Source organism: Papio anubis, chromosome 7 (genome assembly GCF_008728515.1).
Source record: "Papio anubis isolate 15944 chromosome 7, Panubis1.0, whole genome shotgun sequence".
Taxonomy (NCBI): domain Eukaryota; kingdom Metazoa; phylum Chordata; class Mammalia; order Primates; family Cercopithecidae; genus Papio; species Papio anubis.
The window spans coordinates 112,158,481-112,177,061 of record NC_044982.1 but is presented as its reverse complement, the minus strand read 5'-3'; the positions used below and the strand labels follow the sequence as shown (position 1 = coordinate 112,177,061).

At 37.7% G+C, this 18,581-nt stretch overlaps 1 protein-coding gene across 17 annotated transcripts in view; it reads right to left on the bottom strand.

Annotated features, from left to right (window-relative positions):
- SCAPER (S-phase cyclin A associated protein in the ER) overlaps positions 1-18,581 on the bottom strand; it is a 553,621-nt gene that overhangs the window by 519,850 nt on the left and 15,190 nt on the right. For 15 of the 17 annotated variants that reach the window (XM_017960807.3, XM_021940762.2, XM_017960810.3 and 12 more), the window contains exon 2: positions 13,284-13,348. In XM_017960807.3, coding sequence (XP_017816296.1) covers positions 13,284-13,289 — 6 coding nt within the window. In that variant the 5' untranslated portion in view covers positions 13,290-13,348. Of the gene's footprint in view, positions 1-13,283; positions 13,349-13,483; positions 14,221-18,581 lie in introns of those variants that run through there. The other 2 variants (XM_021940760.2, XM_017960809.3) reach the window with 2 other exon arrangements.

Sequence of the window (18,581 nt, the reverse complement as noted above, 5' to 3'; positions counted from 1 at the left end):
ACTCATTCCCATACTTTCCAATCAACGTAACACCAGAAAACCTCCTCATTTAGCTTAAGCACTTCTCCCATTAAGTATTAGTCAGTGCTATCTAACTTACACTGGCATCTATCATTTAGGGTACCTAAGCATTGTTCTAACCAAGAGTATCACAATTGTTTCCAGGCCAAATGAACAAGTATAAATAGGTGGCCTACTTTTCAGCTCTATTTCAGATAATCCCTTACACAATCACCAAACATCCTGTGAGAGAGAGAGAGAAAGAGACAGAGTGAGAGTGTGTGTGTGGGGGGGGGGGGGGGGTCATAAAATTCACTATGCTATACATTATACTCTAAGTCAAGAGTCTTCACAAAATAATGAGTTTCCAAGAACTAAAATGGATAATCACAAAATAGCAATGTTGTAACACTAGACCAGAAAACTTCAAATCTAATATTCTTTACTTCCATAAACATTTCAGCTCCACTATCAATTTTACCAAGTTGGCTCTTTTGTATTTAGTATATATACATAGATACACATTCAAAGAAAAACCACTAGTTCAAGACTTTGATTTTATTCTTAGTTTCAATACTTAATAAGCAAAAACATCGTAACTACTCATCTTACTACAAGATCTGATTGAAAATCATTTTTCATTTTAAAGCACAGATGCTTTTTGTAATATATGCTGTATGGACTCCTTTCAGTAAAAACCCAAAAATTCTAATGATTTTTAGTAATCCAATTCTTATAAAAATGTCAGTAGTAATGTAAATAAAATAGTTTTAAGCATTTTAATATCAGTATCAGGGTTTGAAATGCAATAAATGGTTCTGAGATACTTCATAAAATAGATGTTTATTTTAAACAGTATTTTTTTTTTAACCTAGGTTATTTTCTCACAGGAGTCTTCAACAAAATATGTGTATTTTCATCCAAAGTCACAGTGTGCCACCTAGTGCTGTATGGAGATTTTACAGAGACCTGTTCAAATACTTAATGTTTCAATTAAAAGTACCAGTCTTCAGTGTAAGTTTTTATGTTCAAATCTTACAGTACACAATCTAAGAAAGTAAGTGTTTAGAATAGTCACCAAAGAGGCTAGGTACTTCTAAGACTTGCTCCCAAATAAACTTCTTTCTCTAAGGTTTAAAATATCTAAATAATTTCAATTTTAACAACTTTTCCCACGATCTTGAAAAGGTTACAAGTACTGTTTACTAAATATATATCTGTCTCCATAAAACCTTCTACTTTATACAACTTCTTCAAAATCCATTCATACCACTACCTGCCCATAAAATGAAATTCTTGTATCTTTTTTCCAATGTTTTTCAGCTTTCTGAATAATTCAGAGAAGAACCTTTCTCTTAAATTCCCACTACTAAAGCCCTTAATACTTTGGGTAGTATGAAGATAAGATTACTAATCATGAAGCTTACCTGAGAAACCATATAATCAGTATAATTTCCCTAATATTACAGAATAAGCTGGAATCCTGTTCAGTAATTTATGATAACTTTATCAGTTTTTACCAGTATTTCACATCATCTAAAGGTAAAACCATAGATGAACTAAGGATGGCTAAACTATTATAAGGAGGAAACAACTTCTCTCTTGTATGAGCTACTCTGTTCTGGAGCCTCTGTTAGAGCTCACTAGCCTATACCCTAAATAATATATCAAGTCTTATCGAGTCTATCTCCTAAACACAACTGGAGAATGTAAATCCACTACCATCACCCTAGTCCAAGCCATCATCATCTCAAATCTAAATTATTAATACTGTATCAGCCTCCATGACAGAGACTACAACATGCATCAAAACCACTTGCTTTCTTTCCTGTCACAAAGCTAGACAACACCTTCCAGTCTTTCTTGCAGACAGATGGCCATGTGACTTCTGCATGCTAGAATATAGGGGGAAATGAGGTAAGCTATGTCCAGATCTGATTTATTTTTTTTAAAGCCTCCTGCATCATCGGCTATGCTCTCTCCCTCAGTTCACCACTTACTGGCCAGATGCACAGGATCTAGCAGGACTCTCTAAAGAATGACAGAGTCAAAAGATAAAAAAAAAAATTTAGGGCCGGGCGCAGTGGCTCAAGCCTGTAATCCCAGCACTTTGGGAGGCCGAGACGGGCGGATCACGAGGTCAGGAGATCGAGACCATCCTAGCTAACACGGTGAAACCCCGTCTCTACTAAAAAAAAATACAAAAAACTAGCCGGGCGATGTGGCGGGCGCCTGTAGTCCCAGCTACTCGGGAGGCTGAGGCAGGAGAATGGCGTGAACCCGGGAGGCGGAGCTTGCAGTGAGCTGAGATCCGGCCACTGCACTCCAGCCTGGGCGACAGAGCGAGACTCCGTCTCAAAAAAAAAAAAAAAATTTAGTCCCATCAAAATGTGGAAAGGTCACATGCTGAATACCTACACTGAACTATTAAGTGAACAAGAAATAAACTACTAATCTGTTGGTTCCCCTTCCAGTTATGAAACCATAAAAGGCATCCACATTGAAAAGGAAGAAGTCTAATTAGCCTCGTTTGCAGATGACATCTTTTACTTAGAAAAATATAAAGACAGTCAGGTGTGGTGGCTTACACCTGTAATCCCAGCACTTCGGGAGGCAGAGGCAGGGGAACTGCTTCAGCCCGGGAGCTCAAGGCTGCAGCGAGCTATGATTGCACCATTGCACTCCAGCCTGGGTGACAGAGTGAAACACTGTCTCAAAAAAAAAAAAAAAACCAAAAAACCTAAAGACTCCACCAAAATATGTTAGAACTAATTAACAAATTCAGTAAAGGTAGAGGATACAAAATCAACATACAAAAACCAACAGTGAACAATTCAAAAAAGAAAATCAAGAAAGCAATCCCATTTACGACAGTTACAAACAACATAAAATATCTTGGAATCAATTTAAGCAAAAAAGGGAAAGATCTAGACTGATGAAAGAGAATAAGGCTATAAAAAATGGAAAGGTATTTCATGCTTATGAAATGGAAGAATACTGTTAAAACAACAATACTACCCAAAGCAATTACAGACTCAATGTAATCCCTTATCAAAATATCAATGACATTCTTTACAGAAATAGAAAAAAAAATCCTAAAACTTATATGGAACACAAAATACCCCAAACAGCCAAAACAAACCTCAGCAAAAAGAATAAAGCTGGAGACATCCCAGTACCTGACTATAGTAACAAAATCAGCATGATACTGGCATAAAAACAAACACACAGACCAATGGAACAGAATAGAGAACCCAGAAATAAACATATACATTTACAGCCAAGTAATCTTTGACAAAATTGACAGGAACATACACCAGGGAAAGAACACCCTATTCAATAAATGGTGCTGGAAAAACTGGATAACTTTATGCAAAAAAATAAAATTCCTATCTCTCACCATACCAAAAAATCAAATCAAAATAGATTAAAAACTTCAAGGTAAGACCTGAAACTATGAAACTACTAAAAGAAAACTTGTCTGGGTAAAGATAACTTGTCTAGGTAAAGACTTGTTTGTGTAAGATCTCAAAAGCACAGGCAACGAAAACAAAAACAGACAAATGAGACTATATTAACTAAAAGGATTCTGCACAACAAAGGAAATAATCAACAAAGAGACAATCCACAGAATGGAAGAAAATATTTGGAAACTACCCATCTAATAAGAGATTAATAACCAGAACATATGAGGAGCTCCAACAACTCACTAGCAAAACACAAATAATCCAAATTAAAAATGGGCAAAAGATCTAAATAGACATTTCTCAAAAGAAGGTATACAAAATGGCCAACAGATATATGAAAAAAGACTCATCACTAATCACCACAGAAAGGCAAATCAAAACTACAATGAAATATCATCTCACCCAGTTAAAATGGTTTTTATCAAAAAGACAGGCAATAACATGCCACCGAGGATGTGGAAAAAGAGTACACTACTAGTGGAAATGAAAATTAGTATGACATTACAGAGAACAGTATGAAAGTTCCTCAAAAAAACTAAAAATAGACTCGACATATGATCCAGCAATTCCACTACTGGGTATATATCCAAAATAAAGGAAACTTTAATCAAAAAGATATCTGCACTCCCATGTTTACTGCATCACTATTCACATACATGGAATCAACCTAAGTGCCCATCAACAGATGAATAAAGAAAATGTATTACATATACAAAGTCGAATATCATTCAGCCATGAAAAAGAATAAAATCCTGTCATTTACAACAATATAGATGGAACTGGAGGTCATTACGTTAAGTGAAAAAAGCCAAGCATAGAAAGAGAATTATCACATGTTCTCCCTATATGTTGGAGCTAAAAAAGTGGATCTCATGAAAATATTGAGTAGACTGGTAGTTACCCAAGGCCAGGAAAAGTAGTGGAGTGGGGTGGGAGGGGATAAAAAGTTGATTAACCGGTACAAATATATGGTTGGATAGAAAAAATAAGACCTGGTGTTAGATAGATCAGAGGGGTGACTATAGTTATAATTCTTTATTATGCATTTCAAAATAGCTAGAAGAGAATAATTTGAATATTTCCAGTATAAAAAGACATATTTAGGTTGACAGATACAACCAAGTATACTAATTTGATCTTAACAAATGATATGAATGTAATCAATTATCACATGTACCCCCAAATTATGTACATCTCTTATGCAGCAATAAAATAAGTTATTACTGGGCATACTAGAAAACAAGTCCAAAGACTAAAAACCAAGAAAAAATACAAAAAATGAGAATATACCCACACATGAGCCAGGTAATAAAAGTTATCAGAAATAGATTTTAAAGTAACTCTAATTAATATGAATTGAAAATAAAAGGATTGAAATTTTCTGCAGAAAACTAGATACCTTAAAAAAATCAAGTAGAGGCCGGGCGCGGTGGCTCAAGCCTGTAATCCCAGCACTTTGGGAGGCCGAGACGGGCGGATCAGGAGGTCAGGAGATTGAGACCATCCTGGCTAACACGGTGAAACACCGTCTCTACTAAAAAAATACAAAAAACTAGCCGCGCGAGGTGGCGGGGCCTGTAGTCCCAGCTACTCTGGAGGCTGAGGCGGGAGAATGGCGTAAATCCGGGAGGCGGAGCTTGCGGTGAGCTGAGATCCGGCCACTGCACTCCAGCCTGGGCGACAGAGCGAGACTCTGTCTCAAAAAAAAAAAAAAAAAAAAAGTAGAAATTACAAAACTGAAAAACGAAAAAACTGAAATTAAGAACTCAATGAATGGTTTAACAAGAAATTAGTGAATTAGACTAAAACATCCCAATGAAAACAGGAAAAAAAAATAGAAAAGAGCAAAAGAGACATAAAAAATTTTTAAAAAGATCAAACATAGAAGCAAAAACTGAAATCTGAGGAAAAGAGAAACAAAAATGGGATTAGAGCACATAAAGGCTAAGAACTTTCCAAAACTAACAAAAAAGATCATACCATGAATCAACAGGCACTATGAATAAAATTGTGATTTTTTTAATAAAAATAGTAAAATAAAGAGACAAACGATAGACATATTAGGGTAAAAAAGTACTGACAACCAAAACAAAAAAAGAAAGAAAACCTTAGAAGTAATCACAAGTAACCTCAAATTAATAAGAATAAAACTGACAAGTGACATTCTATAATAGAAACAATAAATGCAAGCCAATAAAATAATACCTTCAAAGTGAAAAAACTAAATAACTGCCACACAGAAATATGTCAAAATATCTATTTAAAAACTAATAAAAGGGCCGGGAGCCATGCCTCACGCCTGTAATCCCAGCACTTTGGGAGGCCGGGATATACTTTGTTTTTCGTATCTTTAAAATTTCATAAGATTATACTACTTTCATATAGTTTGCATTTATACTCTTTTATTCATATTTTTACTGTTTTTTGGTGTTCATTTGCATGCAAACCTAGATTATTATACTGCATTAGTTATAATAGTATAATATAGTATATATAGTACATAATGTAGTATAATAGTAGAATGTAGGTTTGCATGCAAACCTAGATTATTATACTATATTATTATACTAGATTAGAAAACTTTTTATACTAGAAAACAGTAATTTTCTTTCAGTACTTTAAAGGTGCTCCACTGTTTAATGACATTTATCATGTCTGTTTGTTGGAAAATCAGCTGAGTTTTTTTGTCACCCCTTTGAAGGTAATGAGCTCTTATTGTCTCTGTACACTCTTAAGATTTTCTTTGTTTCAGGTTTTCATCAGTTTTTCTGTGATATACTTATGTTTGTTTTCTTTGTATTTATCCTGCTTAGGGGTTTGTAGAGCTTCTGGGAGAATTTGGCTGATAGCTTTTGTCAGTTTTAAAGCCATTCTCTTTCAAATTTTTTTTCTGCTCCAATTTTTTTTTTGAGACGGAGTCTCGTTCTGTCACCCAAGCTGGAGTGCAGTGGTGCGATTTCAGCTCACTGCAACCTCTGCCTCCTGTGAATATAAATTCAATGTTATATTGAAAGTCCTAGTCTGTGTAATAAGGTGAGAAAAAGAATAAAACAGGGAAATTACAAGCTGAACCTACAGCAGCTTGTTACACTAGAAAGTATAGAAATGCTCAAAGAATAACATGGACATACCAAATAAACTTGGCTGGGTACAGTGATTCACAACTGTAATTCCAACACTTTGGGAAGCTGAAGCAGGAGGACTGCTTGAGTCCAGGAGTTCAAGACCAGCCTGGGAAACACAGGGAAACCCCCCATCTCTACAAAAACTTTTAAAAATTGGCCCAGCTACTCAGGAGACTGAGGCAGGAGGTTGGTTTGGGCCCAGGAAGTTGAGGTGGCAGTGAGCTGTAATTACACCACTGTACTCTTGCCTGGGTCACAGAGACCCTGTCTCAAAAAAAAAAAAAAAAAAAAAAATCCAAGAGCCAGCTTAAAGTCACCCACTGGCTAATCTGGGACAATCTGAGTATCAAAATAAATAATGATAATGTCAGATTACATTAAATACAATTAAAAATCAGAGTTCAGATAACAGGGGAATGTAAGCTTTTTCCTCACAGATCTTTAACTAATGAGTAAATCATTAATGGATTCTAAACTAGTAAGTGACAGTTTGATAAGGTACTGTATATTTACACAGCCTCAAAGTGCCTCTCCACAAATTACTTACTAATATCAAAAGAGAAAACAGAAACTTTAAAGTAGAAAAGCTTGACACTACATTACACTAACAAAGTGATCAAAGTTAACAAGCAGGACGAATTCAAATCATATACCTCCTATGTGATGTATTGAGAAGGACACATCATCATTCATGTGATATTCTGCCTAAAATGCAAAACCTGAATCTAATCATGTGAAACATCACCTAAACTGAGGAGACATTCTTCAGAATAACTGTCCCGTAGTCTTCAAAAATAGCAGTCAAGAAAGAGAAAGGCTGAAGAATTGCTCCAGAGTAAAGGAGAACAAACAGACCTGACAACTAAATGGATCAAGAAGAAAATAACTATAAAATACATCATTCATATAATGACAAATTTTGAATATCCACTGTGGATTATATAATAATACAGCATGAATGTTAAATTTCCACATTTTGATCACTGAATTGTGGTCATATAAAAGAATGTCCTTAATTCTTAGTAAATACACATTGAAGTATTTAAGGATGAAGGAGTATGTTGGCTTCAAATACTCTCAAATGGTTCAGGGAGAAAAGTATATATTGATCTATGTGTGCAGGTAGATATGTGTATATGGATGGATGTATATTTACAGACACATGTGTGTTTCACACACCCAAAGAGAGAAAGGAAAGAATAAAACTAATGGGGCAAAATTAGCAATTGGTAAATCTAGCAAAAGGATATACGAGAATTCCTCATAGTCTTCTTACAACCTTTCTTAAATTTAAAATTATAATGAAATTAAAAGTTATCAAAAATGATACAGGGGAATATTTTCATGATTTTCAGGTAGAAAGAAATAATCAGGACACAAAAGGCACTAATCATAAAGGAAAAATTTAATAACCAAATTTCATTAAAATTAAGAACAGTTCCTATTCAAAAGATGGTATTAAAAAATGAAAACGCAAGCTACAGAGTAAGAGAAGTGCCAAAGGTGCCAAAGGTCTTAGACTTAAGATAAAGAACTCCTTAAATCAATTGCAAAAAAAGAAAGACACTGAGTCAAGGCCAGGCACAGTAGCTCATGCCAGTAATCCCAGGACTTTGGGAGGCCAAGGCAGGAGAATTATTTGAGCTCAGGAGTTTGAGACCAGCCTGGGCAACATAGTGAGACCCAGTCTCTATTTTAAAAAGAAAAAAAGAGAGGAAGAAGAAGACAGACACTGAGTCAAAAAAGAAGTCTACTGGGTCAATAAAAAAATGAAGAGGAAACTTGAGTACGCACTTCACAAATGATACCTAAATGGCCAATAATCAAATGAAAAAGTACTAAGAATCGGTCATCAAAATTACTAAAAAAAATTTTTTAATAAATAAATGATTATACTGTGTACTGGTGAGGATCTGGGGCAACTCCTCCCATACACTACTGACAGGAAACAAAACTGGCAGCACCACTTTGGAAATCTGGTATTATCTATAAATACATGACCTGGCCTCCAGTCTCATCTTATACTATTCTTTTCCTCCTTTGCCATGCTCCAGTATCACTGACTTTCATTCAGTTCCCCATAAGCACCAAGCTCCATCCTAATTCAGGACATTTACACAGAATTATTTCTTCTATGTGGAATAATCTGCCCCTCTATAATGCACATTTATTGGCTTCTTCCCTAGCATTCATTCTCTACATCCTCGTCTCCTAACAGTTTTTGTTGGGGTCCCTTGTGGTTCTAGATAAGCACATTTTGTCCCTAACTCCAGGGCACAGCACAAGACCTTCCCTAAGTCAATCTGCTCACCTATCCACAACAACTGATCCAGAGATGAGCATGTGACCTAAGGTGATCAAAATTGAGGATCTCAGATCTTTTACTGGAATGTTAAAGAAAAGACTCTCCTACTGGCCATATATTAGGGAATATACAGCTTTGAAAACTACTGCTAACCATCTAGGGATCATAAAGACAGCAAGTCTTAAAATAATGGCAACAGAACAGAAGCCAGAGTAAGTGGAGGAAAAGCAATCAAATTCTTGATGACACTGTTGAGCCACTGGATCAACTCTTATCTGAAGCCAACTCTACTTGCTACTGAAAGCATTCTAAGAAGAATATTCCTCTTAGCCCAGCCAAAGCCTAATGATCTTTTGAATCCCAACTTAAATGTAACTTCCTAAGGCTAAGTTTTCTTCAACCCCAAGACTTGGCCAGGATTCCTTTTATATACTCAAACCAATTTGTACTCCTTTGTAATACTTAACCACAATTATATTTTAAATCATACACTTAATATGTTTATTCTGTCTTCCCATTAGACAGTAAGTTTCTGAAGGACTAGGTTTTGTTCACTACTCTATTCTCACTGTCTAGGATGGCGCCTGGCACATAAATATGTCACGAATGAATGAACTGGCAGAATGATTTTTTTTAAAAATCAATAAACGAACATTACTGGGAAAGGAGGTGTTCTACATAAATTGATAACTGAAGTTTTCCCTGCTAAGCACAAATTCTTTTTGGTTTTACTATTTTGTATGAAAATCTCTAAACACATTTCCTTGACCTCTGCAACAGAGGCTACTAAAGAAAGCTACTCTTTTCTTGATAACCAGGTTATCACTATGAACACCAACTTCTATATGATACTATAATTTAATTATGCCTCAGGAGTTATAGAAATACCAAAGATAGTTGTCCCAAAATAAATGGGCACAGACAAAAGTGTTGTTAAAGATTTTTCAGTTCTTTACTTCCTGATGATTAAGTAGGACACAAAAGCTTAATTATTAATTATTTTCTCCTCTTCCCTAACAAGCTATTAGCTGTCAATTCTTATTTGCTAGGCTTATGGGAAATGTACTATTGCAGTTCTGAATAAGGAACTCAAGAATTCTGCAAGTACAGTGAATATACTTACAGTATGTGGACTATCTGTTGTGTATGATCACAGGCATTTTTCATTCACTTTCAGGTTTTTGGACATATTCCTTAGAGTCACAATTGGCAGATAAGAAAAGCTTTACTATATCTTACCTGCTAGAGTTTTAAAACAAAGATCAATAGGAAATAGTATGCAGCTATAAAAAGAAATTAAGATCTTTAACACTCTAGAATATATTGCTGAGTGAAAAAAAAAAAAAAACCTCCCAAGATACTAAAATATATTGTGTTAGGTTCAAAAAAGAAAAACACATGTATATACATATAAATATACACATTCTTCTTTTTGAAAATATAAAGGATAAATCAAATATTAATAAAAATGATTACCCATGCACCCATTAAAATGACTACTATCAAAAAAACAGAAAAAAATGTTGGCGAGGACGTGGAAAAATTGGAACCCTTGTGCACTGTTGGTGGGAATTTTACATGTTGCAGCCACTGTGGAAAACACTATGACAGTTCCTCCAAAAATTAAAAGTAGATTTACCATATTATCTAGAAGTTCCACTTCTGGTTATGTACCCAAAATAACTGAAAACAGTTCTTCACTATTTTATTTATTTATTTACTTTTTGGAGACAAGAGTCTTGCTCTGACACCCAGGCTAGAGTGCAGTTGTATGATCATGGCTCACTGCAACCTCTGCCTCCTGCATTCAAGCGATTCTCATGCCTCAGCCTCTCATGTAGCTGGGATTAAAGACGCATATCACCACGCCAGCTGATTTTTGTATTTTTAGTAGAGCCAGAGTTGGCAAAGTTGGTCTCAAACTCCTGACCTCAAGTGAGCCAACTGGCTTGGCCTTCCAAAGTGCTAGGATTACAGGCATAAGTCATTGCGTCTGGCCTGAAAACAGTCTTGAAGAGATATTTGTACACCCATGTTCATAGCATCATCATTCACAATAGCTAAAAAGGGGAAACAGTCCAAGTGTCTGATGAATGGATAAGCAAAATGTAATATATACTGACAACAGAATATTATTCAGTCTTAAAGAGGAAGGAAATTCTGACATATGCTACAATATGGATGAGTCTTGAAGACATTATGCTAAATGAAATAAGCCGAACACAAAAAGACAAATACTGGATGATTTCACTTATATGTGGTACATAAAGTAGTCAAAATCTCAGACACAGCAAGTGGTACAGGAGCAGGGAGTAAGGGGAAATGGGAAATTATTGTTTAATGTATATAGAGTTTCAATACTGCAAGACAAGAAGTTCTGAAGATGAGTAATAGTGATAGCTGCACAACAATACGAATATACTTAATACCACTGAACTGTATACTTAAAAATGGTTCAGATGGTAAATGTCATGTTATTTGTATTAGCACAATTTAAATTTTAGAAATTACAATTAAAACAAATTTTAATGTTACCCACAAAGGAAGAAGAGAAAGAAGAGAGAAGAAAGTTGAATTTCTCTAAATGAACATTGTTTTATAGTTTGAATTTTGAACCATGTAAATGCTGCATATTAGGATGGTGGAATCTCTTTTGTCAAGATACTAAGATAGACCAGGCATAGTCGCTCATGCCTATAATCCCAGCACTGTGGAAGAAGACCAACACAGGAGGATCACTTGAGGTCAGGAGTTCAAAACCAGCCTGGGCAACAAAGCAAGACCCTATCACTACAAAAATATAAAAAATAAAAAATTGGCCAAGCGTGGTAGCATAGTTCCAAGCTACTTAGGAGGCTGAGGTGGGAGGACTGCTTGAGCCCAGGTGGTAAAAACTGCAGTGAGCTATGATTGTGCCACTGCACTCCAGACGAGGTGACAAAGAGAGACTCTGTCTCAAGAAGAAAAAAAAAAGATATTAAGAAAAAAAAAAAATCTGTCAACCTAGACTTCTATTCCAAGACCATCTTTCAAAATTAGGGTAGATTAAAAAAAAAGAAATCTTCTGGCAAACAAAAGCATAGTTTATGACCAAAAGACCCAAAAGCAGACCAACAGAAAATAACCCCAAATGACAAGATACGAAAAATCAAAACCTTAGAACTGAGGAAGAGTATGAAGTGGGGAGGGATGAGATAAGAGCACACAACAAATAGATGCTCTCCTGCTCTTTTTTTTTTTTTCTTTTTTCTTTTTTTGAGACAGAGACTCACTCTGTCACCCAGGCTGGAGTGCAGTGGTGAGATCTTGGCTCACTGCAAGTTCCGCCTCCCAGGTTCACACCATTCTTCTGCCTCAGCCTCTCGAGTAGCTGGGCCTACAGGCGCCCGCCACCACGCCTGGCCAATTTTTTGTATTTTTAGCAGAGACGGGGTTTCACCGTGTTAGCCAGGATGGTCTTGATCTCCTGAGCTCATGATCTGCCCATCTAGGCCTCCCAAAGTGCTGGGATTACAGGCATGAGCCACCACACCCAGCCCTTTCCTGCTCTTTCAACCAGAAGAAGGGGCTCTGCCCTGAGCCCCACACTTTAGAAGGTTGTACCTATCAAAAACACCAAAATCCAAAAGGGATCAGTAACTAATTGAGTGAACACAAATTAAGAGAGAGGGACTCACAAACTAAACTGGGTCCCCCTAGGCCAGACACAATAAGAGGAGAAGGAAGAAGGCAAATCAGCATCTGTGCTGGAAAAACCAGAGCAAGAATCTGCTTTTGATTAAGGTTAGTCACCCCAACTATCCCAAAGGAAGTATCCAGGCAGACTGGACTCCCTATATACCTACATTCCTTTCTCCTCCTCAATTTGAGTACTTTAAGAAGATGTTTGGAATTGCCTGAAAAATGTTGAGTTAGAAAAGTAAAGTGTGGGGTACAGAAACCTGTTTTTCCCTGGCTCTCTGGGGAATTTCACATCAGTCCCCATACCAGATTCAAGACCTACCCTAGCCCAACTTCTACCCTACCTGACCCAGGGAGAGTAGATTCCTTTAAGACCCGGCTGGACCCTGGATAGGAGGCCAGGTCAGGCTGTTAGTACCCATTGATTGGTAACTATTTAATTTTAAGACATTTTAAAAGCTGGCTTCCATTTGTATTCCTAAGCTAGGTACCATAAGTGTTAGAGGCAAGCCTGAGGAGCAGCAGGGTTCCTGGGCTCTAAGGTTGAATAGTACATTCATAGTTGCTCACTTTATCACTGTGCTTTATGACAATGTGTTCCACAGGGTATCTTGAATGAAACAACTATTACATTAAAAAAGATAAAAGAAAGGAAGAAAAGAGAAAGGCAAAAAAACTAAGGCTAGTCTTTAAGCTATCACTTACCATCATTCTTTAAATGCTCTTCTATGCCAAGATCATTTATCACATAAACCCATGGAGTATGACTCCTACAATAAAAAAAATATATATGCTTAGTTATAACATTACCAGAAAACCATAATTATTCATAAAAAGATACAAATCTCATCCCCACACTTACATTAAACAACAACAACAAAAAAAAAACTACTCCTTTATATTACCTGTTGGGGTATAATATAGCAGGCTTTAAATACTCCATGCTGAACAAGACCTCAATGCTCTCCAAAAAATAAAAATAAAATGGAAAAGGAACAGTATTAATTACATGGACATCCTAACCCAGAGGGGTTCCAAACTTTTTTACTACAACCCACAAACACATACACGTTTTATATCTTACCCAGTTCATACACGTTTAACTGAATTAAAAGTTTCGTAAAGTAGCAGATGCACTCTAATATTTCCTTCTGTATTCTATTTCGGTTTTTAAATGCTGCTTTCACTGAACTGACTCACTAATGAGTCTCAACTCAGTATAGAAAACCCTTTGTAACTTCCCTTAAGAACGTTCATAAACTAAGATTTTATCAGAATATCTTAATTAACAATTACATAAGGCTCTAAGTACAACAGCCCATACCTTTCAGGTAACCTATTTAATATGGCCAAACTTTTACTCAAAGAAATCCAAGTCAGGGAAACCAGACAGAACAGAAAGGGACTGGGAAATTGCTTAACTAGAAAAAAAAAAAAAAAAAAGACCTAACCCTGTATGAAGAGTCAGTGAACAAAAAAAAGAAAGCGGCAACTGGAACCAAACCTCCTTCTGGAAGAAAACCTAGATCATTTATCCTTTGTCAATAAAATATGCTCCTTTAAAATGCAGTACCAGTAAACACATGTCCAGAAAAAAACGTATATACAAATGTTCACAGCAGCATTATTCATAACAGCTAAAAAGTAGAAACAACCCAAATACCCGTCAACTGATAAATGGATAAATAAAATGCATATTCACACAATGAATAACAGGACATAAAAACGGATAAAAGACCAAAAAAAAAGGAAGAAAGTGCTAATACATACTACAATACATGCTAAGTGAAAGAAGCCAGTTATAAAAGAACACAAATTGTATGATTCCACATATGTGAAATGTCCAGAACAGTCAAATCCATAATGTCAGAAAAGAGACATTGCTGAAGGCTGGGGGGTTAGGAGAAAATGAGAGTAACTGCTAATAAGCACAGGGTTTCCTTAGTGGGTGATGAAAATGTTCTAAAAGTAATTATGGTGATGGCTGCAAAACTCTGTGAATATACTAAAAAACATTTTTAAATGGGGAAATTATATGGTATATGAATCATTTATCAGTAAAGCTATTCTATTTTTTTAAATGTACTACCTCTGCTCACAAACCTCCAACATCTCTCCATCTCACTCAGAGTAAAAGCCAAAGTCCTCACAGTAGCCTATCATGTCCAAAATTTTCCAATTCCATATACCCCTTCTCCCCAGCATTCATTGTACTCCAATCACACTGGCCTCCTTATGTTTCCCAGCATGCCAGACATATTCTGGCATTATGGGTTTACACTTGTTGGACCTCCCATGTGGAACACTCCCAATTCACTTTGCACAAATGTCACTCTCAATGAGGCCTTCCCATATAACATTCGTTAATTCATTCACTCATTTTAAGACAGGGCCTGGCTCTGTCGCCCAGACTGGAGTGCAATGGTGCAATCTTGGCTCACTGCAACCTCTGCCTCCCTGACTAAAGCCATCTTCCCACCTTAGCCTCCTGAGTAGCTGGGACTACAGGTGCACACCACCATGCCTGGGTACTTTTTTTATTTTTTGGCACAGACGGGGTTTCACCACGTTGCCCAGGCTGGTCTCGAACTATTGGACTTAAGCAATCCACCCACCTCAGTCTCCCAAAGTGCTGGGATTAAAGGCATGAGCCACCATGCACACCTGGCCCGATTTAAAATCATAACGCTACCAAACAAAGAAAAGCTGTGGGAGTTCGTCCCACCTTACAAAAAGGCTAAAAGAAGTTACTCAAGTTGAAACAAGAGAAGACTAACCATTCATTTGTTGATAGACACAAGTTGATTTCTTATCTTTACTACTGTGAATACACTGCAATAAACATATAAGTGCAGGTATCATTTTGGCATATTGATTTCCATTGGGTAGATACCCAGTAGTGGGATTGTTGGATCAAATGGTAATTCTATTTTTTAGTTTTTTAAGACATCCCCATAGTGTTTTCCATAGAGGGTGTAATAATTCACATTCCCACAAAATTGTACATGAACCCTATAAATTTATACAAATTTTTTAAAAGGATGCTAACAATGTGAAAATGTATAAAAATAAAACTCACAGCTGGGCACGGTCGCTCACTCCTGTAATCCCAGCACATTGAGAGGCCGAGGTGGGCAGATCACCTGAGTTCAAGAGTTCAAGACCAGCCTGGGCAACAGGGAAAAATCCTGTCTCTACTCAAAATACAAAAATCAGCTGGGTGTGGTAGTGTGCTCCTGTAATCCCAGCTACTTGGGAGGCTGAGGCAGGAGAATTGCTTGAAACCAAGAGGCAGAGGTTGCAGTGAGCCAAGATCTCACCACTGCACTCCGGCCTGGGCAACAGAGTGAGACTCTCTCTGAAAAATAAATAAATAAAAATAAAAAACTCAGATGCTGGCAAGGTTCTGGAGAAAAAGGAACACTTATACACTGTTGGTGGGAGTGTAAATTAAGTTCAGCCATTGAGGAAGATACTGTGGTGATTCCTCAAAGACCTAAAGACAGAAATATCATTCAATCCTATTACTGGGTATATACCCAAGGGAACATAAATCATTCTATTATAAAGACACATACACCTGTATGTTCATTACAGCACGATTCACAATAGCAAAGACATGGAATCAACCTAAATGCCCTCAATGACTGGATAAAGAAAATGTGGTACATATACAACAGGGAATATCATGGAGTCATAAAAAAGAATGAGATCATGTCATTTGCAGGTACATGAATGTAGCTAGAGGCCATTATCCATAGCCAACTAACACAGGAACAGAAAACCAAACACCGCATGTTCTCACTTATACGTGAGAGCTAAATGATGAGAACACATGGACACATAGAGGAGAACAGCATGCACTGGGGCCTTTTGGAGAGTGGAGGGTGGGAGGAGGGAGGGGATCAGGAAAAATAGTTGATGGGTACTAGGTTGAATACTTGGGTAGTGAAATAATCCCTACAACAAAGTCCCATGACACAAGTTTACCAACATAACAAACCTGCACTTGTACCCCTGAACTTAAAATAAAAGTTTTTTAAAAAGTCAGAGTATGTTCCAAGATGGCCGAATAGGAACAGCTCCAGTCTGCAGCTTCCAGTGTGATCAACACAGAAAACGGGTGATTTCTGCATTTCCACTGAGGTACCTGGTTCATCTCATTGGGACTGGTTGGACAGTAGGTACAGCCCACGGAGGGCGAGCCGAAGCAGGCCAGGGTGTTGCCTCACCTGGGAAGTGCAAGGGGTCAGGGATTTCCCCTTCCCAGCCAAGGAAAGCCGTGACAGACTGTACCTGGAAAATCGGTACACTCTCGCCCAAATACTGCGCTTTTCCCATGGTCTTAGCAACTCACAGACTAGGAGATTTTCTTCCATGCCTGGCTCAGCAGGTCCCACGCCCACGGAGCCTTGCTCACTGCTAGCGCAGCAGTCTGAGATCAACCTGCAAGGCTGCAGCCTAGTGGAGGAGGGCCATCCACCATTGCTGAGGCTTGAGTAGGTAAACAAAGCAGCCAGGAAGCTTGAACTAGGCAAAGCCCACCACAGCTCAGCAAGGCCTACTGACTATACAGACTCCACCTCTGTGGGCAGGGCATAGCTGAACAAAAAGCAGCAGACAACTTCTGCAGACTTAAACACCCCTGTCTGATGGCTCTGAAGAAAGCAGTGGTTCTCCCAGCATGGCGTCTGAGCTCTGAGAACAGACAGGCTGCCTCCTGAAGTGGGTCCCTGACCCCCATGTAGCCTAACGGTGAGATCCCTCCCAGGAGGGGCCAACAGACACCTCATACAGGCAAGGGCCCCTTTGGGACGAAGCTTTCAGAGGAAGGATCAGGCAGCAATATTTACTGTTCTGCAATATTTGCTGTTCTGTAGCCTCCACTGGTGATACCCAGGCATACAGGGTCTGGAGTGGACCTCCAGCAAACTCCAACAGACCTGCAGCTGAGGGACCTGACTGTTAGAAGGAAAACTAACAATCAGAAAGGAATAGCATCAACATCAACAAAAACAACATCCACACCAAAACCTCATCTGTAGGTTACCAACATCAAAGACCAGAGGCAGATAAAACCACAAAGATGGGGAGAAACAGAGCAGAAAAGCTGAAAATTGTTAAAAACCAGAGTGCCTCTTCTCCTCCAAAGCATCACAGCTCCTCACCAGCAACAGAACAAAGCTGGATGGAGAATGACAAGTTGACAGAAGCAGGCTTTAGAAGATCAGTAATAACAAACTTCTCCAAACTAAAGAAGCATGTTCTAACCCATTGCAAGGAAGCTAAAAACCTTGAAAAAAGGTTAGACGAATGGCTAACTAGAATAAACAGTGGAGAGAAGACCTTAAATGACCTGATGGAACTGAAAACCATGGCACGAGAACTTCGTGACGCATGCACAAGCTTCAATAGCCAATTCAATCAAGTGGAAGAAAAGGTATCAGTGACTGAAGATCAAATTAACGAAATGAAGTGAGAAGATTGGACAAAAAAGAGTGAAAAAAACGAACAAAGCCTCCAAGAAATATGGACTATGTGAAAAGACCAAATCTATGTTTGATTGGTGCACCTGAAACTCATGGGGAGAATGGAATCAAGTTGGAAAACACTCTGCAGGGTATTATCCAGGAGAACTTCCCCAACCTAGCAAGGCAGGCCAACATTCAAATTCAGGAAATACAGAGAACACCACAAAGATACTCCTCGAGAAGAGAAACCCCAAGACACATAATTGTCAGATTCACAAAGGCTGAAATGAAGGAAAAAGTGTTAAGGGCAGCTAGAGAGAAAGGTCAGGTTACCCACAAAGGGAAGCCCATCAGACTAACAGCAGATCTCTTGGCAGAAACCCTACAAGGCAAAAGAGAGTAGGGGCCAATATTCAACATTCCTAAAGAATTTTCAACCCATAATTTCATATCCAGTGAAACTAAGCTTCTTAAGTAAAGGAGAAATAAAATCCTTTATAGACAAGCAAATGCTGAGAGATTTTGTTGCCAT